Source organism: Sebastes fasciatus, chromosome 13 (genome assembly GCF_043250625.1).
Source record: "Sebastes fasciatus isolate fSebFas1 chromosome 13, fSebFas1.pri, whole genome shotgun sequence".
NCBI classification, from domain to species: Eukaryota; Metazoa; Chordata; class Actinopteri; order Perciformes; family Sebastidae; genus Sebastes; species Sebastes fasciatus.
The window spans coordinates 18,295,611-18,317,962 of record NC_133807.1 but is presented as its reverse complement, the minus strand read 5'-3'; the positions used below and the strand labels follow the sequence as shown (position 1 = coordinate 18,317,962).

The 22,352-nt window shown below is 40.2% G+C and overlaps 1 protein-coding gene across 10 annotated transcripts in view; it reads left to right on the top strand.

Annotated features, from left to right (window-relative positions):
* Positions 1–22,352, top strand: part of shank1 (SH3 and multiple ankyrin repeat domains 1) — an 89,581-nt gene that overhangs the window by 27,101 nt on the left and 40,128 nt on the right. For 5 of the 10 annotated variants that reach the window (XM_074655932.1, XM_074655931.1, XM_074655930.1 and 2 more), the window contains exons 3-7: positions 16,215–16,418; positions 17,228–17,299; positions 17,493–17,655; positions 21,188–21,342; positions 22,145–22,312. In XM_074655932.1, coding sequence (XP_074512033.1) covers positions 16,215–16,418; positions 17,228–17,299; positions 17,493–17,655; positions 21,188–21,342; positions 22,145–22,312 — 762 coding nt within the window. Of the gene's footprint in view, positions 1–4,082; positions 4,190–16,214; positions 16,419–17,227; positions 17,300–17,492; positions 17,656–21,187; positions 21,343–22,144; positions 22,313–22,352 lie in introns of those variants that run through there. The other 5 variants (XM_074655935.1, XM_074655938.1, XM_074655937.1 and 2 more) reach the window with 4 other exon arrangements.

The following is a 22,352-nucleotide window of genomic DNA, read 5'->3' as shown; positions in this document are numbered from 1 at the left end:
AGTAGTAGCTCAATTGTACTGATAATTGAATTATGAAGAAGCAGGGGATGCAAACGAGCAAGGCTGCATCCAAGTGCTTTTTTTTTTCTGCCGAGGAGAAAGAAACAGACGAAGAGGAATAAAAGGGAGGAACAGAGATAGAGGAGAGAGTGTGCATCTTTGCTCATTGCCAGATTAAAGCTGAACCAGACTGCCTTTGTGTTCGACAAACAGAAGGCCGTTTCCTTCAGACATTAGCGGTCTGTCCTCTTTTCTCTTTTCTGTTAAGCGATAGAGGCTTCTGTGATGTGTCGGCTTTATAAATCATCAGCAAGAATGAAACGGCAAATTAAATAAATGTATTTGTGAGTGCCTGTGTGTATGCGTGTCCATATTTTATATTTACCATCCCAGTGCACTATAAATGCCTCGCTCAACGCTTCTTCCTCCCTCTTGCTGCCGTGTGATTTATTATTGATCTGTGCATGGGTGTTTTCAGCAGTGTGTGTGTGTGCTTTTTAAACCCAACCATAAATAATTCACCGCTCCCTATTTATTCTAACAAATCGGCATCAAAGATTAATTGTAAAAAAGATGGATAAATGGGATTGCTTGGGAGGAGAATGCTCACTCAAGCTTTGGGTCAAAACCTCAGACATTGCTTGACAGTCACATGAAGACACATAGAGATAAATAGAGGTAGAATGGGGCACTTATAGACATGAGTGTTTGGAAGTAGAGGCAGAGAGAGGTGGAGAAAGAGTAGATAAAAGTACAAAGAAGAGGATAGAGATAAAGGTAAATGGAGGTAGACACAGAAGCAGATCAAAGTAGATCGATGTAGAAAGAAGGTAGCTGAGAAAGGCAGGTGAAAAGAGATAAAAGTAAATCGAAGAAGACAGAGTTAGACAGAGATAGATCCAGATGGATAAAGTGAAGCAGACAGAAATAAATAAAGGTGGAATGAAATTGAAGTACGAAACAGAAATAGCGAGTACAGAAAGGGTTTGGTCGCTGATTGATATTGACTCTTTATGTTGATTTCCTGTATCTTTAGAATTAACACCCCTTAAAAAATGTGTTTTCTAATAAGTACTGTGTTCAATATTAATCAGAATAAATGAATCTTAGAGACATTCAGTACAGTATTCATCCCATAAAATAGATGTGTAACATTTGCTCATATTTTTGTTGTTCAATTTGCCTAAAAAATCAAGGCCTCCTGGTCTATCCCTGCTGTTTCAGATCATTTAACAAAATAAAATACAAATACCACATTGAAGGAGAAGTTCAGCCATCGTGGGAGGACACATTCACCTTTCTCCATCACCGAGTATTTTGACAGGAAAGATTTTTATGCTAATCTTTTTGATCTTTCTGAGTAGCAAGGAGGTGGACGTGAAATAATGAATATGTAGGCTTGTTTTAAAATATAAATTCATTGCTCAGGGTTTTCACTCAGCTAAAAAGTTTTATTAAATGTCAGAATCTTTAAATCTTGTCAAGTTTGTTTGTCGCAATGTCTCTATTTGTGGACTCATGATTGACAAGTATAATGATATAAATTATACTGGCTGGCAGACGTGGATGACACTAACGGGAAAATATGAAAAAGGGCAATAATGATCCTATTAGTCAGTCTCACTGTACAGTATTTTTTTATTATCTTTTTCTTTTTTTAATCTCTTTTATATTCTTCTTCTTCAGTCAACATGCGTGAGTTGAGTAGCTACATAAACTCAGACATGCAGCTATAACCATTTACATATGAATGCACTAAAACATGACCTTATAGACTTCCTGCCAAGATGCATTGACTCGGTACATATTGTCTTGCTCCCCAAGGTCACGAGAGTTATAACCCACCATCAGTCTGACATTTACTATCTCACTCACTCACTCTCCTCCTGTCCTGACTCAACCTCTTCAGGCCATTTTTCACTTCCCCTCTCTTCATTCGCATTCAGAATAAAAACCTTCTGATCTTTTTTTTTTTCCCCTCTCTGGTTCATCTCCTGTCCTCCTCCTCCTCCTTCTCTCACTGGTGTTGGGTAATATCACTTTACACTCCCAGTACATTAGGTCTGTTCTACATGTCAGCTAATTCACCCTCAATAAACTCTAATTGCTCGTTAATTGTGTTGTAATGAGACGAGGGAGTGACTCTAGCATGCAAATGCCTATGTTATGAATTAAGGGGGGAGGATATTTAGTGACGTAAGAGCACTCACATGCAGTAATGCATAGATTACACATAAACACACAAAAACACTGGTGTTACATCTACCTTTTTATAACTCTGTCAGATATTCACCAATTATTGTTGCGCATCCGAAACGATCCAATCTGATGCAGTTTGATTACAGATTTACTTACGCAAATTGACTTTGATATGGCAATTTATGTTATGGTTCCAGTGGGACTGCTGCACATCAGGCTGCATTTATAGCTGAGACAGTTATATTTTTGGAGCTGATATTGAAAATACTATCTATATAGACTAATATACATATCTGTCACTGTAAATATAAATCCTACTCACTGTACACAGTATATAGACATCTTCACATGTATTAAAGGTCCCATATTGTAAAAAGTGATATTTGCATGTCTTTTTTATTATAAAGCAGGTTTAAGTGCTTTATAAATACTGTTAAACCATCAAAACGCTCAATATACGGAGAAATACACACAGCCCGTATTCAGAAACTGTGCGTTTGAAACAAGCTGTCAGGATTTCTGTCCATTTGTGATGTCACAAATATACAGTATATATAGACCATTACACGGTTTTAAACATAAACATTCTAAATTTGTCCCAGTTTATTTCCTGTTGCAGTGTATGTGAATGACATCAGCTGACAGGATGTAAACATGGACCCAAGCTGTTGCCTAGCAACGCGATTCCGTTGAAATGAGCTAAAACGGAGCGTTTCAGACAGAGGGTGAATACAGACATATTCAGGCAGACAGTACGAGGAAAATAAAGGGTTATTTGAACATTACAGCATGTAAACATGTTCTAGTAGAACCACAAAATACAAGTATGAACCTGATAATAAGCATAATATGGGACCTTTAATATACTGTTCATAATCATCCAGTCCATGTAGGCTATATCCATCCAGTATTTATTTCTTTGCACTATTTGTATTGTTTACAACTTCCAGAACACTTGATTTGTATTATAGACATTTTATTTACATTTTTTATTAGTGTGTTCTTATTTTATTTTTGGTCATTGTTGTTTCTAGCTGTTCATTTCTATTCTATGTAAGTACATTGAGAGAGCTGGAGTCAAATTCAATGTAACGTTATGTAGGCTATACTTGGCAAAAATAAACCTGATTCTGATTCTGATAATGATAAATTAGCTAATATTCTTTTTGGACAAACTTTTTCACGCATAGTGGTATTCAAATGCCGTTTTTTTTTGTATATTCATGGGTTTTTATGGCACAGTAGGTTGTACATCAGCCACTACAGTATAGTGATGTGTTGATCGCGAACGAGCCAGCTCAAAGAGCTCAAAGAACCGGCTCTTTTAAGTGAACGATGAGAGCCGGTTCCCGTCCGAGAGATGTTTTTTTTTTTTAAATTCAAGGCAGAATGATAGGACAATCTTCTCCGCGCCACGGGCACTGACTGGGGCTGGATGTTGTGTTAATGACGTCCGTGCGACCAATCAGGTGATTAAAGACAAAGATCATACCATCAAACAGGGAGGGGCGGGGGTGCGCGTCGCGCTGAGGGTCTACAGGTATAGACCAGGAGGAAGAGGAGGAGAGAAAGAGAGAGAGGAGTGTGGTGCGTGAATAGCAGACAAGACGAGTGACAGTCGGAAACGAAGCAACATGTAAAGTTATGGTATTCTGGAAATTATAAGTTTAAGTAAAATTCAATTGAATAATTTAAGTGATATATGTGCACACATACTAATCATAGGTCAAAAAAGCGCTAAATTTGGCTAAAAGGCCGAAGTGGTTAAACGAAGAGCCGTTTGGGAGCCGAAAGAGCCGGCTCTTCTTGGTGAGCTGAGCCAAATGATCTGGCTCACTAAAAAGAGCCGGAATTCCCATCACCATTACAGTGGACTCTAGTCACCATGGTCACCGCCTCCTACTGGCCGACGGACGGTTAGTAACCGTTAGAAACGTCGAGCAGCTCAGGAATATCTCACCAAACCTTCTACATTAGGCGACCCTTGCAGGTAAATACAATTTGGTAACATCAAATAAGAACTACGGAGTAATACAATTGTTAAAATGTCCAAGTATTGATTTTATGTCGGTCGAAAGTTACGATTAATCACCTGTCCACTAAATTGGACGTCATGCATCCAATTATACCAAGTATATCCTACATAACGTTACATGGAATTGGACTCCAGTTTTATCATCTAGTTAGCTCTCTCAATGTACTTACATAGAATAGAAATTAACATTTAGAAACAACACTGACCAAAAATTAAATGTCTGAAACGCTCCGTTTTTGCTCATTTCAACGGAATTGCGTTGCTAGGCAACAGCTTGAGTGTATTTCACATACATACCTACAATTGAGCTAACTAATAGCCTATTAGCCTACTGCGACTTTGTTATTCTTGAAAACACTTTATCAGCAGTAACATTTTTGGGCTGTAAATCAGTTGATTTATGTTATTAGAGTGCGAACTTGCAGTTTTTGTGACAAAAACAATATTTTTGTACACATTTTTTTGTTAAATTCAGCTAAGGAGTCAAGAGCGAGGAGCTGAATGGGGCTCGTGTCTAGAAGGTAACCCGCAAATTGCGAAAACTGATCTGAGATCTGCAAAAACTTGCAAAACATGCAAGTTTTCCCAACAGGAGCTAGGTTTTGCATTGCATTTAACAATATTAGAATATGTGAATATATATATATTTTTTTATTTTTTATTTAACCTTTATTTAACCAGGTAGTACTCATTGAGATTAAGAATCTCTTTTGCAAGAGAGACCTGGCCAAGACAGCAGCATTTAAACATACATTAAAGTTTCAGACGCCCCAACATAAAACAAATGTAAAATAAATACATAGCATAATATCACACAAAACACATTAAAATCAAGTGTTTGAAGCCAACCTTAAAGTTAAATGTATAGATGTGAACACATTAGTTTAACAACATTAAAATATATGGATTACTTTGTAGTTTTCACATAATATATAATTTTATTCATTGGTTTGTTATTTCTTCAGTTGTAAACTCAAATGCAAGCTGTTCACCTGAGTGGATGTGAAAAACTCTGAAAAATGCATGTTTAAAAAAAAAAAAGATGTTGAAATTATTATTTTTTTCATGCCTAAAGATGAATAAAAACCAAAATCCTCACCGAGGTTTTCATAATTTATACATGAAAGGGCTAAAATAACTTATTTTTTTTAAAAAACATATTATGACCAATTATTTTTTTGGCTTGGATTCCTCAAAATAGTTAATAAAGAGTTGTGATAAAGATAGATCTGAAGCAGGAGATTTTGTTGCAAAGAAAAAAGGAGCGAAGCGAGAACATTTAATCTGCTCAATATGTGCACAAATACAGGCACTTAATGGTATGAAGATCTTCATCTTCATGGTATTAAAGGCCTGTATTTGTGCACATATTGAGCAGATGGACTCACTTTTCTGCACTCATTACGTTTTTTTGTGGATTGCAGGATATTTTGTGACATGGCAAATGCTAATGCCCCCTGATCTTTGTACAGAGGTCAGTGTTCGTTACTCTGTCCTGTAAACGTTTCCATAGAGCACTCAGAGGAAACATCTGGTGATACGTCCTGCCTCCTTTCAGTCAGACTTACCTTTGCTGCTTTAAAACTCTCCTAACATAGCTCTACAAGCCTACTGGGGAGCTCTCTCTCAAGGCACTGCCAATCAAGATGGCACTGCTGGTGCACTGATAGGGAGGGCTACAGATCTGTGTGTACTATCAGTCTGCTACATCTGTCAGGAGGAGATTTGGGCCATTGCATGTGGAAAGAATCTGGGGCTGTATTTACAAACATCCTGAGAATACTCTCAGAGAGCTCCTAACTTAGCCTAGTCTTAACATTACTAGCAAGGAATCCGAGCATAAGAGTGATTTAGGAAACTTCTCAGAGCAACTCTGAGCAAGGAAGGGACAGAAACCTTTAACTTAGTGAGGAGGTGCGGTTGACCCCACATTCCCCACACATTCTTTTGAAAAGGGGAGATCGGTTGACAGTGAAATCGATAGGCCTAATCATCATAATTAGGACTGCACAATTAATCAAAAGTTTTATCAAAATCGCAATATGGCATACTCCAATTTTCAAACAGCAGGAGGCAGAGATGTCCTGTCCTACACATCATATTTTACAGACTTAGGAAATTATCTTTGTTTGGTACAGATCCCTGAAAAAATCAATTATGAATGCTATTTTATGTTGAATAATTTGTAAGCCATACTTTAAAAGTAGTTTGAAAACACAGGCCTACTTGTGCAGTAGCCTATTCACATGCTGATAGTTGTTGTATTTATTTGCTTACATTTATTTACCATGCTGGTCATTTTAGTATTTAATCTATTTCATTAACTCACTGTCATTCAGCGTATGGAGAATATTTCTCCAACCTCTGTCTTCCTGCCATTTTCTCTAAGTCCTTCTCTCTATTCCTAACAGTTTTTCACCTTAGGAGGTGTCTTAATGGCTAAGATGCAATAACTTTTATCTTTACTAGGATCTAGTCTCAACTGTAAGGGTAAATTCTTAAAACTAAAAAAAAGTCATAAAACGTCATAATTCTAAGAATTGTCACTCGGAGCAACTCTTTGTACAAAAAAGCTTTATGAATACGGCCCGGGGGTTTAGTACGTTTTTAAAGGTCAAGCTAAAATGCAGTTGGATGGTTTCTATCATCTCACGCCAGAGTGAGAGAGACAGATCAGGGTGCTATGCGGAAAGTTATTTTGCACTGTGACAGTTGATGTCTTGTCCCATTTTATCTGCTGAAGGTCAGGACACTTCTGGCATACCGAAACTGTGTTGGAGGGAACTTATTATACAACCCCTCAGTGTACCCGCTAAGCACCGTTTTAGTATTTTGCAGGTCAAACGATGTCTAGAAACAGAACTACTTTTGGTTTAAATGTTTTTTTTAGAGGTTTAAGTGACATATAACTGGTATTTCAACAGAATTTGAATGACTATATTAGTGTGGGTGACCTGTTTTTCATTGTAATATTGTCATTTAAATACTGTTATATGTAATATACTCTTCTAAAACACTTTTTTAACCAAGTAAGCCCAGTTTTCATGAACTGTAGATAACCATTAATCTTTTGACCAGCAAATCACCAACTCTGTCTGGTGTAGTCAAACTATCATCGTAAATAGCCCAGTTTCCAGTGGTTCATACCAGGCTAGAAATCGAACACTGTTTATGTGCTTAACCGGTGTCACTAGATGTTGCCCGAATCAGAATCACAACAAAAGACGCTGTCTGATAACCACATTGACAGGAAAGAGGCAGAGGAGAAAATGGCAAATCAGCTGGAGCAGTGCAAGGCCGCTGTGGCCTAAAGGAATAAAAAACTTTTAAGGGGAAGAAGGCCAAACTGAATGAGCATGGCAGCCATGGCCCTCATGGTCTCTGTGAAATTCCTGCCCTGGTATGTAATCCACCTAATTGTGAACCAGGAAGTATAAAGAGTGACAAAGTCCGCGTAGGGAGGAGGTTGTAGTGGATGAGTGGGTCCAAAAACATACAGACTTTCACCTAGGAGATCGCTGCTTGTGTCCTGTGTGAAACCAGTAGTCAACATTGACTTATTTGTCACGTAACTTCCGTACTTAAGTAACGCAACTTCCGTTGTTTTTTTAACCCAAACGACGATGTTTTCCTAAACCTAACCAAGTTTTGTTGCCTAAAACTAACCAAGTTGTTTCCTGTGAAGAATTTTATTTTGAAAAGACTGTTTGGATGTAACCAGTGGAAATTGTCATGTGTTGCTGGACATTTGTAGGAGCATGCACGAAAAATGAGGAATAACATTTCGTAAGATACTGTATCTTACGAACAGCTGTATGAGGATACGTTGGGTAGTGACGTTGATGAGGGGATCTCAGAGTTAGCTGTTTTTGTGGACCTGTGTACTCTGCACTTATCCTTCCTCTTCCACTGGTGGCTGATGAAAAAGGCACTGGTCCATTAACTCACTTGTGTGCCAACAGCGACAGTCAGATATGTGTATCACAAGGCGTTGATATGATTCTGCCGCAGCGGGAGGTCGAGGCAGTTTTGTTTGAAAGTTTATTAGATTGTCAAACTTGCGCACATGGAGTCAAGTTGGCGTTCGCGTGCCGAGCACATTAAACAGCGTGAAACAAATGAGTTTTTCTCCACAGTTTGAGTCGTGCAAACTCTGAAGTATAAGCAGCAGCCCCTCAGGCAGGATTTGGCCTCACAAACACTTGATACACGCCAGGACACACACACACACACACACACACACAAACACACATATATATATTTCAGCACCTACTTAAGATATGTGAACTTCTCAGACTACAACACAGTGTCCACCATGCCTCTTCAGCTGTGGAGAGGTTGTATGTTAATGAAAGGTTGAGCTCCAAAGGTTAAAAGAGGGGCATAGATAATAGAGAAGGAAGTATGGGAGGAGGAGGAGGGAGTGCAGCATGGGAGAGTGAAAGTGAGAGAAAGACAATGCAGAGAGAACAAGGCTGAGCGGGGATGACAGGAATGCTTTAAAGAAATTAATTCGCTCTCTTGAACTGCTGTAGAGAGGAAGGGGGTGGATGGAGTGGTTGAGAGAGAGAAAGACAGTGAGATATGGAGAGGAAGTTGATTTAAATGGTGACATGGCTGGCGTGTGTGTATGTCAGTGTGTATGCATGTTTAGTGGGGGGGTTATTATTTCCCCATAGATCTCATTAAAGGCTTCTAGTCCCCCTGCACTTGGCCTGCAGGAAAAGGCCAGAGGGACAGAGATAGAGAGAGCTAGACACAGAGTGAGGAGAGAGAGGAGCGACTCTTATTTCTGCATAGATAAGTGACAGAGCTGTTCCAGAGAGAAGGAGAGAGAAAGGCAAGGAGCAGGGAGAATAAGATAGAGATAGGCAGGGGAAGATAAAGAGCAGCATGGACAGAGTGAGTGGGCGTATGTGAGTGGGAAAGTGTGATCACAGCTTCAGGAGACAAGACAGAATTTTTGGTCTGAATAATGATAAAACCACGAGAGAAACAGAAGGGCTTAAAGCTGCGATAATATTTTAATGTAAAACTGAAAATCATATGATGGTTATAAGTTATATAAAAGCTGCATTATTAGCATTAATGTACATTATTTCGTTTTACTTTCTTTCCTATGCTCTCCCTTAGTTCGCTCCCCTTCCTTTCACCCATCCTTTCTTTGACTTTGTCCCAGAGTGACTGTGTGACAGTCACGCGTACACTCACACACACCAATATCAAATTAACACAAAACACGACAACTAACATCACCTCGTTCTCTTGTTCCCTGACTGTTGTTAACTGTCCCGTATTCACTGTTTTTGTCTTCCTCATGTCGTTCTATAGACCCATTTACAGCCGATGTCATCAAAAATATGGGTGTGCATGTTGGCAATGGAAGTGGCGTTTTGACCCAGCCATCCAGACGAGTTAGCAAGCTTTAAACATTGAATTAAAACTGTTAGCAGCATGTTTGGTTGTCAGAATCGATATTCCCGAGAGCGGACTCAAGTTTTACAGAATTCTGACAGGATCAGGACCGTTTCTATTTCGGCTTAACGAGTGGCCGTGATAACCGGTGACTTTCAGACGAATACATCGTGGTTGCTAGTAGTCACGGCAGTGTCCTCATATAATCCTTAAATTTTACTGTAAATGTACGGTGTGTAGGATTTGGCGGCATCTAGTGGTGTACTTGCAGATCGTTTACTCCCCCCTTTCCTAGATTGCGGTAACATGAGCTGCAGAGTGCAAAACCGTGGTTACGCTGTTTGCGTGTGTTGTAATCCGAGCTCCTCGTTGCTTTGTTGACATCGTTGGGCCGGCCGTGTGTGCTTTTAGTGCATTTTCATGCATGTTCATGCATGTGAGCGTGCCCCACTGGCTAGCTCACGGCAGTTACAGCTCATAATGCCGTCCCAACCGACGACATGCACCATATTTAATAATCTGATCATATATTTCTATATGATATGACGTAAAATAACTAGTAACATTAGCTGTCAGATAAATGCAGTGGAGTAAAAAGTACAATATTTCCCTCTGAAATGTTGGCATAAAATGGAAATACTCAAGTAAAATAAAAGTACTTCAAAACTGAACCTAAGTACAGTATTTGAGTAAATATATTTAGTCACATTCCACCACTGCCCATGTGGAGTCCTGGTTTCAGGAATCTAGAAAAATCCTTATTCCCGTTTCTCAAAACTGGGATATGCTAGGTAGAGTACTAGTTCTCTAGTACTAAAAAAAACAGGATATTATTGCATGTAAACACTTAATCCAGATTCCTTTGCCACGTGTACAGGTGCATCATCGACTCAAGTTAGTGGCAGTTAGTCAGTAAAACAAAAATAGGATGGTACATGATGTAATGAGGATAAACACACTGAAAGGAATGGGAGGTCTGACTCAACATTTTGTTTTCGCCCGTTGTTAATCCTGTACAGTAGTGGGCCCCTGGCTCTAAAAGAGAGATTTTCCCTCTAAATATCTTAGTTTCATATAAATAACTGTTTGAGGTCCAAAGAGATCATATTATACAATATTTCACATAAAAATAAAGATAAGAGAAATGTGAAAAAAATTGAATTTTGTCCTATATAATAATAATATATCACTCTTGCAGAACAATCAATGATGAAGTCAATGATACTTAAAGTACATAGATGATAATAATTCTGTACTTTTGTACTGCACTTTTTTATACTTTTAATTAAGTATGATTTTGAATGTAGAACTTTTTCTTGTAATGGAGTCCTTATATACTGTTGCAGTAGTAGTTTTTATGAGTACTTCTTCCACCACTGAAATACAGTGAGTACCAGTTGACCAGCACTTGGTGTTGTAAGTGCTTTTTGTAATTTAGCCATTGAGCACCGAGTAGCCAGAATGTTAACATGAATTTGAAGGGAAAAAAAACATCTTGGAGTTTTATATTTTGACAGTGAAATAATATTGTCATTGTACAGAGACATTCTACAAACCAACAACTCAGTAGCCATTTAGTCTTAATTTACACACAAAGCTCTTGGACCACGAGAGGGCGCCACAAACACTCAGCTGCAAGTGCACTATTTAAGGTTAATATCAAGTTGCAAAGCTGTCTGTGACTATAGCCATGATTTTTAATAAAGCACAGTTTACAGGCTATACTTTTGCATCACTAACAGTACATAAATGTCTGTGATATAGGGTGAATCTGTGGGAAACTGTACAGAACCAAGTAGCATTTTGAAGGCCTTACGGGGATGAGGAATCTGTGATGAGAGCTAATTGGCTGGCCGGTTAGAAGCTGTAGGATTAATCATATTCCCGGAGGTATACAGATCAATAAGCAGCATGGCTGCCTCAGTAAGATCTCCAACTATCTGAAGGTTCTTAGGCCCGAAAGCAAAGTTATTACACAGATTTGAATCTCAATTATTTTATGATAATCATCAGTGATTATGATTGCTCAGGTTGACTGTGGGAATATTCCTCCAGCACAATAACTGAATACTTAACCTTCATTCTGTCCTGCTGTGATTGTGATTCATTTTAGAGTGTGTTTGCCTGCATCCTTTACTGTAAGTGCAGTGTGTAGGCTTGTGTGTGTGTGTGTGTTTGCATGTGTGTATGTGTGTATGTGTGTGTGTGTGAAACCTAATCTAATACAAACAGACAGACACACCTTTTCATCCTCTTTCGCTCTCATACTCAAAGTCTTAGACATTCCCCTCCTTTTACTCCACTCTCTTTCGCCACGCTGCTGCAACACACACACACACACGCGCACACATAGACACTAACACACAAATCCATCCACACGCTCACACACGAGCACATGCACACCCTCCCAGTACCCCATCTCCAAGGGAACACAGGGATGTCTCTATGGCAACAAGCAGCTTGCTCCACTAATGAACCGGTTGCCATGGCGACCGGGTTGGCTGTGCGCGAACGGAGACACTGAATAAAATAGAGGGAGAAAATGTTATGTTACTCCTCTTCACACAACCCCAGTGCAGGGTTTTATCTCTGTCTTTGTAGGACACACACACACACACACACACACACACACACACACACACACACACACACACACACACACACACACACACACACACACACACACACACACACACACACACACACACACACACACACACACACACACACACACACAGAAGCGTGTCTAGTATGTGTATGTATGTAAGAGATTAACATGAGTGACAATGACTGAGCGAATGTTCTGGGTTAGAAGACGTATTGGCTGGAGACAAGAGCCCATGCCGTACTGCAGTAAGAGGCAGGGATCCTTGCAACTGGCTGTACTCTGCATGGGCCAATCATTCTGCTGCTGCCTCAAGGTCAGAGAACAACCCGACTACTGTGGGCAGAGTGGGGAGGAAGAGATAGAGAGAGAGGGAGGAGACAGGGAGAGAGAGCAGTGCCAAAAACCTTCTGTCAGCCATCTGTGTAGTGAGTAACGTCCCACTTTGCTGACTGAGCCTCTGAGCCGTTATGCATTTGGCCATTCACGACCCCACCGGAGACACTTAAAGCTGCACCAAACTGCCATTCATATCCTCTCTGCTAACTGAGGCCACTGGGAGAATCACCCACTTTACTCTGGGGCTGTCTCCCCCTTCTGGTTCACAGGGAGAACGCCCTCCGTGTGCTGCAGTGGTAAAGGTTAGAGCGTCAGCTGCCACAGGATTGTCTCTGGGACAGTGGTGACCTCTACAAGGGGTCCAAAGATAAACTTTTAGAGGACACAAGGTCGTTCATGGGACAGGAAATAAGAAAAATATTGTTCTGATATACAAAATTTATAATATTTTTTCCCAGACTTAACTAGGTAAAAGGTCAATGTTTGTTTTACTTTCACATACTCAAGCTTCTACCAATTATTCAAATGAAACCAGCGTGGAAGTAGTATTCGGATTTTTTTACTTTAAGGTTCTCTATACGATACCCAGAGTATTGATATAGCATCAAGCAACTATTTGCTATGTAAAGATATAGGGGAGTAATATCTACCTGAGTAGAGAATGAAGTCACTGTGTGTGTGTTGTAATCCGAGCTTCTCCTTGCTTTGAGGACATCGTCGGGCCGGCCATGTGTGCCTTTTAGTGCATGTTCATACATGTGAGCTTGCCCCACTGGCTCGCTCATGGCCGCTGCTCTGCACTGTGCTCATACGGCGGTTACAGCTGTTAACGCCGTCCCGACAGACGCCATTGTCGCGAAAGCGTAGCACCCACCCTCTGGTTCCCCCTCAGGTAAACAATGTTAGCTCTGTCAGCAGTGTTGCTGTTTTTTGCACTGTTAGTGCTGTTAGCACCGTTAGCTGTGAGCCGCCGGCTCAGCCATCGCCATGTTGAGTGCCTTGTGGAGACAATAGATATGCTCTGAATTTCAAATTTCGCACCTTTAAGTTAAAATGCCAATAAAGCAATCTAAAAAATACTCCATTACAATTAGAAGTCTATACATTCAACATCCTACTGAAGTAAATGTGCAGGTGTATTATCAGATAAAGTAAAAGTTCTGTTTCTGCAGAAAGATGGCCCCAGGGACAAATATAAAACATTTTGGATTCTCGATATTGATGTATCAGTGTTTTACCATTGTAGCTGGTCGAGGTGGAGATAGTTTCAACTTAATACAGTTGGGTATTTTAGTCTAGTGGTTTCCAACCTAGAAGTTGGGCCCCATCAAAAGTTATGCTTCAGAAATAATTAATACTTTTACCTCTTTGGGCCTCAAATAGTTATTTAAATAAAAGCACCTGAGAAGTTTATAGAGTAAATCTGTTTGAGGACAGAGAGTTAGATGGTTTATGTCCCCTTTTGTCGCCTCCAGCTTGTGAAATGTACTGCTGTGGTTCATTCTGCAACAGAAAGTTCAAAACATCCTAATTTTAGCATCTTTGCATTAGTTACAATTCATTTTTAAGGCACAGATTTAGTTTGGCCACCAAAACATGAGAGATCATTTCGCCCTAAATGAGGCAGGTTGCAGCCTGAAGTTTAAATGTGTAAATATCTAGTTTAAGAATAATTGTTGCTTTTCCACAATTTAGTGTCCCTTCCTTTCCTTTAGTTTCCTTTAAAGGTCACATATTATGCAAAATGCACTTTTCCATGTCTTTTAAACATCAATATCTGTCCCCAGTGTGTCTACAGGCCACCATAGTATCATAAAAGACCATCCTCTCTCTTTTTCTCCTGCTCCGTTTGTCCGGAAATGGGTGCAGAAATAAAAACTCGCTTTTTTCCTAGTCTTCTGACGTCATTAGGCAGAAATGCAAGCCATGTAAGGGTTTCCTGGTCGAACCAGAGAGAACCTTCAGTAGCTGACCCCGCCCCACAGCGCGTCACTGTCTCTCCTCCTCAACCGAACTTGAGCAAAGTAGCTCCTACAGTTAGTCTGCAAGAACCAGCAGAACAGGCTTCATGTACTCCCATCATCTAAATATAACATGTTCTTTCACAAAGGCTTTATGTAATTACACTGTTTAAACAGATGATATTTATATATTATATATATTTGATGTCATGCATGTAGCAGAGTACAGGTAGTAAATAGTGACTTGTAAGCAACACAACACATTTCTGTTTCACAGTCAAACTTTATTTGAGTAGACAGATGACAATATTAATTATTCACAGCATTTGTAATCATCTCACCTGTTAGTTAGTTATGTGACATGGTACAGGAGAAAGTCTTTCAGCTCTGGTAAACTATGGTAAGCTAAGCTCCGGTGGTCTGTAGTCATGGTAACACAGAGACAGCTACTACTGTAAATAATATACCATTACTCTGATCTTCCATACATTTATCTTTTAGCAGAAATAATGAACTGACTACTGTTTCACATCTTCTATTTTCCACCCTGATGGTCGCTGTGTTTACACACCGTGTCATAGCGGTAGCATGTAGCTAATCCGTTAGCATGTAGCTACATGCTAACGGATTAGCTCTGTATCTCCCATCTGCTCTCAGCTGTCTGCTCTCCTCTGGGATGATTCTGTCGGTCATTTCTCACAGATGGATCTGTAAAGACAGACGTAAAACAGAGTGTGTGTTTACGGTTTACAGAGTTGATGCATGAGGTAAACACTGAGTTAACTAACAGAGCTATAAATAGTATTATTTACCTGAGAGAAACCGTCAGGAAAACCTGGAATCTGGACCGCAGATGTTCATCATGTGTCGCCGATTTCTGATCAGATTCCTCCGGTAACGTGCGCTGGGTGAAGTTTCTGGTTTATAAACTTTAAAGTGGTTTATAAACTTTATTCTAGCTGCTATCTCTCCACTCGAGCTTCTCCGGGAGGGAGGGGGAGGGTGACGTTGAAGACGTTTGATTGACAGAAAACGCTGACCAATCAGAGCAGAGTGGGAGGAGACAGGCTGTGAATCAGTGGTTTTCAGACAGAGGCTGAATTAGGCTCTGAGGCAGGCAGACTCAGGCTGCAGTATGAGAAGAATAAAGGGTTTTTTGAACATTGCAGCATGTAAACATGTTCTAGTGCAACATTAAAATACATCTATGAACCTGGAAATGAGCATAATATGTGACCTTTAAGTTCTGTTTTAAAATGATGCACTTCCTAATGGCTATTTCTTAGTTTAGATGAACTAAAAGTGATCAGGTTGTTTCTATTGGGCCTCTAGTGTCTTGATTGAATAAACTGAGTCTGGCGGCATCTTTATCATCTTTAAATCAGTTTTTCAACTCACTGACTTGCTTTTAATATGACTATTATTACATGTCATTCACTTAACTTTGGCTGCCTTTATATTTCTTACCTTGTTTTAACTGCTTATGTTGTCAAAGTATTTTCTTAATCTCTTGTAAACCACAACTGTTTTTAAGATTCTTCACATGGTAAGATGTTTAATAATGTAAGTCATTTTTATTCTTTGACATTTAGAGTTTCCCAGTTAACCAATGATCCATAAACTTAAATCTGAGCTTTGTCTCATTCTGTCTCTCCTGCAGAAATGTTTGCGGTTTAACCCAGATGCCACGGTGTGGAAGGCCAAGCAGCAGGTGCTGTGCTCCTTGACCGAATCTCTGCGGGACGTCCTGAACTATGGTCTGTTCCAGCCCGCCACGGACGGCCATGATGCCAAGTTCCTGGAGGAGGAGAGGCTGCTCAGAGAGTACCCACAGTCCTTTGAGAAAGGGGTACCATATTTAGAGGTACTATTCCAGTCTTCCTTTGACACAGTTGTAAGACTACACAGCAGTGAAGTGATGTATGTCTGCATGTACTCATGTCACTGTTATTCAATAATGCAATGATCAAAATCCGAATCTGATGTGATGGCTTCCTCTTTGAAAGTTTATAATACATTTTGAGAAACTGTCAGAAAAATTTGTTCTTTAAATTATCTTAGATGTCAACCATTTGTCGTACTCTGTAGGTACCGTAGGACCAGTCAGTCAGTCAAAGAAACTTGTATATTACAGCATTATGGTCAGTGCAGTAGATTAGGATTGTCTTGTTCAACGTTTTGCCTCACATCATGTGACCGAGGTTTACTCTACAACACAGAAAAGAAGTGAAAAAACAGCAGCACCTTAAGGCAGTTTAGACTACATCTACTGTAAATGTTCCTTGTGTTATCTAAGGTTATAGAAAACCCTGGTTTATGAATGAAGTTTCATAAACGCTTCTTAGAGGAATGTCACAGAACTGTTCAGCTTCCCTGCTAATCTCTTATCCAGTCTGCACAGTCACCTTCTTTTCATGCTGTATTATGACCCAGTGGAGGCTCTAAACTGTCTTTAAACTGCTGTAAAGCAAGACCATTCCTTTCACATTTCTTGTTTTCAGTGAAGTAGAAGAGGGGGTTTGTATAGCAAACCAGATAAAGCTTCTCTGTACAATAAATCTTGCAGGCCCCATTTTATGGATCTAGGCCAAAAGCTAAGAGAATTAAGGACAAACGCCCTCTGTGTTAGGATTAACTCTTCATTTCCTTTCTCTTATTCTCTCCCGGGTTTAGTTTCGTTACAAGACCAGGGTGTACAAACAGACCAATCTGGATGAGAAACAACTGGCCAAACTGCACACTAAGGTATGAAACCTATTCGTCCTCAAGGGTTTCAGCTGCATGTTTCAGTCATATAAATATACTGGCCCAGTATGAGTTGAATCAATACAGTATGCATGTCAGTGTATTTGTGCATGTGTATCTGTATATATTTTCCCTTCGTTAATGTACCATACTGCACTGTGTTATAATGTGCTGTTCTGCACTGTATTGGCAGAAGGAGTACTATCTGCTCCCTATAATACAGCAGCAAGTGTCTCTCTGCATGCAGGCTAGCCTGAAGAAATTCATGGATTATATCCAAACCAGCGCTGTGGACAAGATGGGCAAGTTTTTAGACAAAGGCCTCGATCCCAACTACCAGGATCCGGACACCGGCGGTAAGGAGTGCCTCAGAGCCTGAGGACTTGTCACCTCCCCTCATTTAACATTTTCCTCAGCTCCATCCACTTCATCCACATCATCTATCCATCCATAACAATTACAGACTACAATTGTATTGCAGTTATTTGAAAGTTTACAAAGTTCTTTACTAGGTCTGTCAAAGTTAACGCAATAATAATGCGTTCATGCAAATTTGTTTTAACGCCACTAATTTCTTTAATGCATTACCGCAACTTGAGATTTTTAAGGTGAGTGAAGACACTGGCATCATATGAAACTAGAAAACCTAAGGAATCCATTGGTATCAACATGTCCTACTAGCTTGTCGAGAAGGACGCTAAATAACGCTCCAAACTTACACAACATTTTGGCGAGGAAAAACTGGCACGGACATTTTCAAAGTGGTCCCTTGACCTCTGAGAATAGGTTCTATGGGTACCCACGAGTCTCCCCTTTACAGACATGCCCACTTTATGATAATCGCATGCAGTTTGGGGCAAGTCATAGTCAAGTCAGCACACTGACACATTGACAGCTGTTGTTGCCTGTTGGGCTTGAGTTTGCCATGTTATGTTTTGAGCATATTTTTTATGCTAAATGCAGTACCTGTGAGGGTTTCTGGACAATATTTATCATTGTTTATGTTGTTAATTGATTTCCAATAAGAAATACATACGTTTGCATAAAGCAAGCTTATTTGCCCACTCATTTTGGTAGAGTATTAAATAATCGACAAATCTCCCTTTAAGATACATTTTGAACAGATAAAAAAAGTGCAATTTGCAGTTAATCGCAATTAAGTATTTTAATCGCTTGACAGCCCTATTCCTTACAAATCAAAATCATCACGTTCATGAGATGAATAAAATGACTTAAAACAAGAAGGATAAAATAGAGTAGAAGTTGACGTTGATACTGATTTTACTTGTTGCAGCTCTTTTCATCCATCCATCCATATATACTGTACATCTATCTACACACCCATATATTGTCTCATTTTTTCCTTCATTTGTCTCTCTCTATTTATTGAATTGTCCTGTCTGTCCAAACATATAAACATGTACTTGAGATTTAACATCATCAAGCAGTTAACCATCTCCTCTCTGCCAAATTAGCGCGCCGTTGGCCAGCAGCTTTGTGACCTGTGGCTCTGCCGTTCTCTCCCCCTCCGTTTTCTGCCCTCAGCTCTGCAGTATGTTGGCCTAACACTTTGTCAAGGATCTGGGCCAATGCTGTTCACAATTTGGTGTCTTTTCTCAGATCCTGTTAGTGCTTAGGGGGCGCAGAAGGCTCATTTACAGTCTGGGTGTGCTGCTCTGTGTCACTCCAGCCGCTGTGGGAGCAAAGTGTCACAACACAAAACACTGCCTGTCATCCCGGGTGTGAAACACACTTCCACTGCAGAACACCAGGGGCCAACAGAGAGCTCCAATGAACCCCACTCGCTAACATGCTCGACTCACATCACATGCACACCATATACTCACCCTACACATGAAAATAATACTTGAGATGGTTACTGCTACTTTGGGGTTGATGTTCGATCGTGGTTTCTGTGCTTTTGGGATAAATTTAAACAAAAACCAGTGGAGCCATGGTTAGAAAATGACTTAATCACTTTAAATTTGGATAACAAAATTCCAATGCTTGAGTTATTTTGCTACAATAAGCTTGAATTAAACAGCTTAGGTTTGCTCGAAAACTCACTACATTTGACCTGCCTGTCTCTCTGAAACTCCTTCTTCATGCTTTCCTACCCAGCAGAAGGCTCACACTGAGTGCCTTTAATAGGACATAAAATGATTCTACCATATTCAGCGTGGCTCCTGTCAGCGGGGGCTCACTTCCATCTCTGCCAAGGGAACCGTTTAATGGGCATTCCCTAAGTCGTCCCGACATGGTAACTTCAGATGAAGTGCTGTGAAAACATTCCCCCCAAATTATTTGTACCTGAGCTTCACAGAAGCTGGTTGAGGATAAAAGCCCTCAGTCATTTTCCTCTTTGCCAAAAACTCTCTTGTCGCCATGGCAGCCAGCGCTCTGTACACTGTTTTGACTGGGAAACCTGTGAAGAAGTTCAAGTGTGTTAAGTGAGGTTAAAAGTGTTGTGACACAACATTGCTTTTGTTTTGATTTTATTGAGTTTCTTTGTTGCTTTATTTGATGTCAACATAATTGGCAAAGTAGGAAAAACAGCTTTAGTATTTATTTGGATTTATAGGAATAAACCAATCTGGAGAGGTGAGTAGAAGATTTTATTTGCATTACATTTTAGCAGAGAGGTGAATTTGAACATTTGCAGGAAATTTTACAGTTGGCTGAATTGTCTCAGGGTATGTAGTTGAGAAACCTGGGAATACAAAATTTTATATTACAAATTCCCACCATATTTAGGAGTAGTGTTAACATGGTGCGAGTCTTCTTTAAGCTCTCTGTCAGAAACTGTACCTGAAAATTCCCTTTAAATCTAATTTCAATATAGCGTTCGGGGGGCCAGATCTGGCACAAGAGCCTTCCACATGCTGAGGATTTATCGTTAAAAGCGGCAACAAATAATTGTTTTATTATCACGTATAGAGGAATAATTATTTTGTTTTTAAACCCAAAAGCGCAGAGTGACAGATCTGGAACTGGGTCTGGATCCTCACTATTCATGAACTTCAGCCAACAAAGGGAGTGAAGAAGAAGACTGCAAGCTAGTATACAGTACACTGGCTGTGATTGAATAGTCCCAAAAAATTACGTCCTAATGTCTTTTCCTAACCACTTTCCCTTGACCTCGATAGAAAACGTCATGAGATCAAGAAAAGATGTGAAGGACTTAGGAAAAGACAACTGCCGTTCTCAGGGAATCGGACTGCACTTACACTAAGCTACGTAATCATGCGACGGCGGATGTTATTGTTGTGCGTCACTTAAAATGTTGCTGCCGCAAGGGATTGTGGGACGGCATTATCTCCATTTCTTTGGTAAAGGATGGTCCAGTGTACCCTATGCTAAAGGAGATAAGAAAGGAAGCAACATTTTCCTTAGCATTTCGAGAATTCGACTAGCTCTAATCATGGCTGCTAGTTTCGGGTCATTTCACTGTTAGGCTTCACCTTCCTAAGCAAAAAAGACTATTCAACGCAGCCCATGATTTAAAATTCGTCTTTGCACATGTTTTACGAAGAAGGAAATGCACTCAACATGTTTGTTAGACCTCAAGACACACAACGCATTTTGGTAAGAAACACTGAACGTCAACAAAACATTTTTCTTTTGTTGAGTTTAATATGTTTGTTTTTTTTGTCTAACCTGCAAGGAGAAAGCTGCAGGTGTTCAAGATTATAACCTCAAAGCAAGGAAAGAAGAGCTTGTGTGTAAATAGTTGAAATGTATTGTTGAAACAGTTTTCCCACTGAGTATTCAAGCGGCCCCCTGGGAGCAAACAATCTGGCCAGTGCCCTCCAAATAATTTGACTTTCAAACCAATCCTTCTGACCATTAAAAACTCTATTTGAATCTCTGTGTGTGTGTGTCCGCCAGAGACTGCTCTGTCCCTGGCGGTGCAGTGTGAGCCGGGTGGAGGTGAGGCCATCCGGGTCCTGGCGGAGGGAGGTGCTCACATTGACTTCCGCGCCAAAGATGGACTCACACCCGTACACAAAGCTGTGCGAGGCCACCGCCATACAGCCCTGCTGGTAAACATTCACATGCGTTGTTTTTCCTTTTATAGAAATGCTGTTATCTAATCATAAGTAATGAGTTTTCATTGCCATGCCATTAAAGAGGAAAATCCAACTTACACCAGGGTATGTATCTGCAAGATGGATACTTGCCCTGGAACTGATGCAGTATTATCTTCATTTGTGTTACTGTATAAGCAAACAAGCTGAAGACAGAATAAACAGACCCTCCCACACAGCAGTCTACACCCACCCACACACAAAATGCACATGGGCAAAAAAATTATTCTATTCAACCAAAGAGAAAAGAATACATTAAAATTCAGATTGCCTTATTTAAAGGTGTGTGGTACATTTACATTGTAGGCATTTGTCCAGAACTTTAGCTCCCAAATCGCCATGAAGACAGGTACCTGTAGAGGGGGAAACTCATTCAGGGGGAGATAATTGCATGTGTTACATTGTCAGAGTCCATGTTTTCTACAAAGGAAAGAAACAGCTGCTAAACTGCATAAAGATTTACTGCAGACTGATTGAATACTTAATGCTGTCTAGCCTGAGGTGTTGCATGACCTCTCTGAACTTCCGGCTATGTGTTCCCATCCTGATTTAATATCCCATGAATATTCTTGAATTTGGAAACCACCTTAAGATATTTTTCCTTGCTGCTTTGTGTATTATGTTGTTAGCTCATAATCATTTTACTGCATAGTAATAATTGCATACTTTATTATACTCCCTTATTGTTATCATTACTGCCAGCGTTCGAGAATGGCCTGAGCATGAGGTTTACCTTCTCTGCTGTGTCTTTCTGCAGGTCCTGCTGTCTCTGGGTGCGTCTCCGGACTATAAGGACCGGCGAGGGCTGACGCCGCTCTACCACACTGTGCTGACAGGGGGGGACACCTCCTGCTGCGAAACACTGCTTTACCACCACGCCAAACTGGGCATCAGGGACGAGAACGGCTGGGACGAGACACATCAGGTGTGTCCATTATTTTGGTCCGCTAAGACTTCAAGGGTCT